General features: G+C 40.3%; 1 protein-coding gene across 1 annotated transcript; it reads left to right on the forward strand.

Annotated features, from left to right (window-relative positions):
* Positions 1-773: 773 nt before the first annotated feature.
* On the forward strand, positions 774-2,787 carry LOC143582408 (uncharacterized). Its single transcript, XM_077064985.1, has 3 exons — positions 774-1,017; positions 1,113-1,901; positions 1,961-2,787. The coding sequence occupies exons 1-3, from the start codon at positions 774-776 to the stop codon at positions 2,785-2,787; spliced, it is 1,860 nt and encodes a 619-aa protein (XP_076921100.1).
* The last annotated feature ends 3,419 nt before the right edge of the window (positions 2,788-6,206 follow it).

Consider the following 6,206-nt stretch of genomic DNA (forward strand, 5'->3'; position numbering starts at 1 on the left):
ACCTTAATGGTACCCCCTCTACCTTTAAGGTAGGTGAGTCATCTCATCCACCCCTCTAGCTACCGCACACTAGGGAGCTAATGGAGGAGACTATACCGACTCTGGTCGCTAGGATTCACACACATGACAAGCAGCTTGAAAGGATGGCTAGGGATGTGGAGGCTATGTTATCTGATGTTAGCAGGATGAGAGAGGATACCACTAGGACGTTAGGAAATGACATAGAGGAGATACATGGGATGATGACCCGAATTAGGCGCACCGCTGAATCTGAGTTACGAAAGATAAGGATGACTATTGGACCGTTGCAGAGGTATACTCGAGCATTGGAGGCGATTCTTACTCAGGCTCGAGATGACATTGATAGGATCCGACTCTTGAGAGCCCATGACTTTGATATGCTTCGCGAGCTTCATAGCATGGTTATGGAGTTGGAGGTTCGTGTGGAGAGACACCAAATGATGGCTAGAGCTAGCATGATCATGGCTGGAGTAGCTATGATTTTTGGGATGTTTGTTGCTTATTTCACCTAGCTGGGCGGGATGTGCCCATGCAATATTATATATGTATGAAAACTATGTACTGATGGGGGTATGTCCACATCCATTTGGTATCGGATATGCAAAACTATGTACTAGATGTTTTCTTTTGATGTATAATATTGTATGATATTATGGTGTTTTTACATTTTGTGCTCATGTGATGATGTTATTATAACTATTATTATACATGATATCTTATTTCTTTTTATCATGTGTATTACAAAGAAACTCATGGTACCAAAGAAAAGAAACACCCGTAGCAACCCTGAAGGCGCGAGCCCAATGAGTCTGGAGGCAATTGACCAATTGGTGGCACAACGTGTAGCATCAGCTATTGCTCAATATGAGACAAATCGAAATGGAAACAACGGATCCGGCAGCGGTACCGGAGGAAATGGTACCGGAGGTAACGGAAATGGTATCGGAGGTAACGGGACTGGTACCGGCGAAGGCACCGAATCAGGAGGTACCGGAGGTAAAGAAATCAGAAATTCCTACATTAGGAAGACAGGAAGTCGCTGCTTTTGATTAATAATGTATTAATCTGTTCAATGTTTTTATTTTATACAGAAGCGAACAATAATGAAAAGGGTTGTTCCTACAAGACATTTTTATCTTGCAACCCGAGAATCTTCCATGAAACTGAGGGTGCAATTGGAATAATTCGTTGGATTGAAAAGATGGAATCCGTTCTCAGCATATCCAATTGTGCTACTAATTTTATGGTGAGGTATGCCACGTGTACCCTGGAGGACGAGGCACAAAATTGGTGGAATTCACAAGTTCAAACTTTGGGTATGGAAGCTGTACATCAGTTAACATGGGAAGAATTAAAAGCCATGGTGCTGGAAGAATATTGTCCTCGAAGTGAACTCCAAAAGATTGAAACTGAGTTGTGGGACATTACAATGACTGGTTCCGATGTTACTGCTTATACCACTCGATTCCAAGAATTGGCAAGGTTGGTACCTCATATGGTGTCGCCCGAGTATAAACGAATTGAAAAGTATATCTGGGGTTTAGTTCCTCAAATTAGGAGCTTGGTCACTTCATCGAGGTCAACTACATTTAAAAGTACGGTGACCTTGTCCCACAGTTTGACCGATGAGGCAGTCAGAATGGGTACCTTGCCTAAGAAAAGTTCTGCTAATAAAAAGGATGTAGGTGAGAAAAAGGAAACCGATGAGAAAAAGGTGGGTGATAAGAGAAAATGGGTTGGTAAATATAATAACCCGAACTACAAACTTCATGAATCAGCTAAGGCCTACATGGCAACTACTGAATCCAAGGGTTATGCTGGGAATAAACCTAAGTGCAACAAATGTGCAAGGCATCACCATGGGAAGTGTAACATGTGTGGCAAGTGTAAAAATGGGGGCATCAAACTCAGTACTGCTCATCTACCCCTACTGGCAAAGGAAATGCTGATAAAGGAAACCAGGGATGTTATGAATATGGGAGCCCAAATCATTTCAAAAAGAACTGCCCCAAGCTGATAAACAACAACTATAACAATCAGGCTCGAGGAAGAGCATTTGTGATCGGGACAAAAGATGCCCGCCAGGACCCTTCAACTGTCACCGTTACGTTTCTTTTCAATGGTCACTATGCTTACGTATTGTTTGATACCGGTGCCGATTTGAGTTTCGTCTCTACCAAATTAAGACCTTTGCTAGGAATAGAGTCTAATAACTTAAAAGATAAATATACCATAGAATTGGGAAACGGGAAATTGATCGAATCTAGTGAGGTAGTTCAAGGATGCACCCTAGCCTTAGAGGGTCATTCTTTTGAAATAGATTTGTTACCTGTAGATTTGGGCAGTTTTGATATAGTTGTCGTTATGGATTGGTTGTCGAAGAATCGTGCTGAAATTGTGTGCTTCGAAAAGGTTGTCCGACTTCCGTTACCGAATGGTGAAGTATTGGTTGTTCAAGGAGAACGGAAAACATGTACTTTAAAGATAATCTCATGTATGAAAGCCCGAAAGTTCTTACGTAAGGGATATCAGGAATTCTTGGCTCACGTGGTAGAAAAGGAACTCGACGAACGAAGACTTGAGGATATACCGATCGTACGAGACTATCCGGATGTTTTCCCGATGATATGCCTGGGTTACCACCCCATCGAGAAATTGAATTTCGTATTGATTTGGTACCGGGAGCCGCACCGGTTGCACGTTCACCATATCGATTGGCACCATCAGAGATGCAAGAGTTATCGACACAACTACAAGAGTTGCTAGATAAAGGGTTCATTAGACCGAGTTTCTCACCCTGGGAGCTCCGGTCTTATTTGTAAAGAAAAAGGACAGAACCCTTCAAATGTGTATTGATTACAGGATCTTAACAAGTTAACAATCAAAAATCGATATCCACTTCCTCGTATAGACGATTTGTTCGATCAGCTGCAAGGATCAAGTTTTTATTCGAAGATCGATCTATGTTCCGGGTACCATCAATTAAGGATACAAGAAGAAGATGTACCCAAGACGGAGTTTAGAACTCGCTATGGGCATTATGAATTCTTAGTCATGCCTTTTGGCTTCACTAACGCGCCTGCTATTTTCATGGACCTTATGAATAGGGGGTGCAAACCTTACTTGGACAAGTTCGTGATTGTGTTTATAGACGACATTCTTATATATTCACGAACCATGGAGGAGCACGAGCAACATCTAAAATTGATTTTGGAATTGCTAAGAAATGAGAAGCTTTATGCTAAGTTCTCAAAATGCGAGTTTTGGATTCGTGAAGTTCATTTCCTTGGGCATGTGATCAATGAAAAAGGCATTCATGTTGATCCGGCCAAGATCGATGCGATTAAGAATTGGGAAGCGCCAAGGACTCCTACCGAAGTGCGCCAATTTCTTGGTCTAGCCGGTTATTACCGTCGGTTCATTGAAAATTTTTCCAAAATAGCCCAACCTTTGACCACGCTGACTCAAAAGGGTAAGAAGTTTGACTGGGTGAAAAGCAAGAATTAGCATTCCAATTGCTGAAACAAAAATTATGTAGCGCACCAATTCTTTCTTTACCTGAAGGAGTAGACAACTTTGTCGTGTATTGCGATGCATCACACCTAGGATTGGGTTGTGTGTTGATGCAAAATAAGAAGGTCATTGCATATGCCTCTCGACAATTGAAAGTGAACGAAAAGAATTATACGACACATGACTTGGAGTTAGGGGCTGTCGTATTTGCACTTAAGATTTGGAGGCATTACCTTTACGGTACGAAGTGTACCATATTCACTGACCATAAAAGTCTACAGCATATCTTCGATCAAAAGGATTTGAATATGAGGCAACGTCGTTGGGTTGAATTGCTAAATGATTATGATTGTGAGATTAAATATTACCCTGGCAAGGCTAATGTGGTAGCCGATGCTCTAAGCCACAAGGAAAGAGTTAAGACTCTTAGAGTTCATTCATTAGGAATGATCATTCCCACAAGCCTCACCACCCGAATTCGCGATGCGCAACAAGAAGCCCTCAAATCTGAAAACTTGCAAAAAGAATCCTTGCGAGGGATGATAAAACAATTGGAACCCAAGGATGATAATATTCTTTATTTCTCCAATCGAATTTGGGTACCACGTTGCGGAGAACTGCGCACGTTGGTATTATACGTGGCCCACAAGTCTAGATACTCTATTCATCCGGGTTCCGACAAAATGTATAAAGATCTTAAAATTGGTGGCCTAATATGAAGGGCGATATTGCCACCTATGTCGGCAAGTGCTTGACGTGCTCTAAGGTTAAAGCTGAATATCAAAATCCGTCTGGACATCTTCAACAACCTAAGATCCCACAGTGGAAATGGGAACAAATCTCCATGGATTTTATTACAAAATTGCCTAAGACGTCAAATGGTTTTGACGCGATATGGGTTATTGTCGATCGTTTGACAAAGACTGCCCACTTCCTTCCTACAAAGGAAAGTGACACGACGAATAGATTAACAAGGATTTACTTAAAAGAGATTGTTGCCAGGCATGGAGTGCCAATTTCTATTATCTCAGACAGGGATAACCGTTTTACTTCGCGTTTCTGGCGATCATTACAAAAGGCTCTAGGCACACGCCTAGACATGAGCACCGCTTATCATCCACAAACGGATGGTCAGAGCATAAGGACCATTCAAACTCAGGATGACATGCTTCGTGCTTGTATGATCGATTTTGGAGGTAGTTGGGATACTCACCTACTGTTAGCTGAGTTCTTCTATAATAATAGTTATCACACCAGCATCAAAATGGCCCCATTTGAAGCGTTATATGGTCGTAAATGTCGATCACCACTTTGTTTGGCCGAAGTGGGTGACAAACAAATTACTGGCCCCGAGATCATACAAGAAACAACGGATAAAATTTTCAAAATTCATGAAAGGTTAAAAGCGGCGAGAGATCGACAGAAGTGTTACGCTGATAATCATCGTAAACCCCTCGAATTCCAAGTAGGAGACAAAGTCCTACTCAAGGTTTCACCCTGTAAGGGAATCATTCGTTTTGGAAAAAGAGGTAAACTAAACCCAAGGTACATTGGTCCATTTGAACTAATAGAACGGGTGGGTCTTGTGGCTTACAAACTTAAGCTACCTCAAGAGCTTAGTAGCATTCATGACACGTTCCACGTATGTAATTTGAAGAAGTGCCTAGCTGATGAAACACTGATTATTCCTCTCGACGAAGTCCGTATTGATAATAAACTCAATTTTGTGGAGAAACCAATCGAAGTTTTGGACTGGAAGGTCCAAAAGCTTAGACGTAGTCGTATTAAACTGGTAAAAGTTCGTTGGAACTCGAAACGTGGCCCAGAGTTTACCTGGGAACGCGAGGATGAAATAAAATGAAAGTATCCTCACCTATTCAAGAAAACACCATTTGCCGATAACAGAACTTAAATTTCGAGGACGAAATTTTAATAACATGGGGAGAATGTGACACTCCGTGGAACAGGTCATTTTCCGTACATTCCTTAAACATGATTTTGTTACGTTAATTCCCAAATGATTAAAATTTGTTAAGTTTAATCACGACAAGTCTAGCATAAGCCTGCACCAACAAGATGCATTTCATAAAAGAAATATATTTTTAATTAAATTACTCGAACTTTCGGATTTATTCGACGGATACGAACGTTGGTGATAACTTTAACAACTCGGATATATATTTAAACGGACCGGGAGGACTCAACTTTATGCTATAAGATTATAATTTATAAATATATTTTTTTATAATACTCAAGCGTCGAATACGAAACGAAGTATGATCATTTATTTTAGAATCCTATGTCGCATTTCCGCCCTTGTTATACAAGCATACGAGTACGTAATGTTGAATGCTAAATGTACGTAGGCTCGTTTAACATTTTATACAACTAAACCTCTAAATCTAACACAAATATTTAAAAAAAATCCTAAATAACTTGAATTTTCTTTCCCACCGTAAGATGACCAAACTAAACAAACCCTCCTATTAATCTCTAATAATAATGACAATAACACTTAAGCTTTTATGCGTATATGATAAGCACCCATCTCTTGAGTGAGATGTCATTCAATAACAAAAATAAATAAATTAATGCACACTAAATAAAAACAAACGAACAAGACAAAAAACCAAACCTCATAATATTACCTTTCTCATCAAATCTCTTCATAA

Source organism: Bidens hawaiensis, unplaced genomic scaffold (genome assembly GCF_021521415.1).
Source record: "Bidens hawaiensis isolate Kalapana, Puna unplaced genomic scaffold, B.hawaiensis_p1.1 tig00031656_1, whole genome shotgun sequence".
Lineage (NCBI taxonomy): Eukaryota > Viridiplantae > Streptophyta > Magnoliopsida > Asterales > Asteraceae > Bidens > Bidens hawaiensis.

Excerpts from the sequence above, each read along its gene's own strand:
- LOC143582408 (XM_077064985.1), top strand. The coding sequence starts at position 774 with ATGGTACCAAAGAAAAGAAACACCCGTAGCAACCCTGAAGGCGCGAGC. Across the intron at positions 1,018-1,112 it reads CGAATCAGGAGGTACCGGAG|AAGCGAACAATAATGAAAAG; the intron begins GTAAAGAAATCA and ends TATTTTATACAG. Across the intron at positions 1,902-1,960 it reads TGGGAAGTGTAACATGTGTG|GAAATGCTGATAAAGGAAAC; the intron begins GCAAGTGTAAAA and ends CTACTGGCAAAG.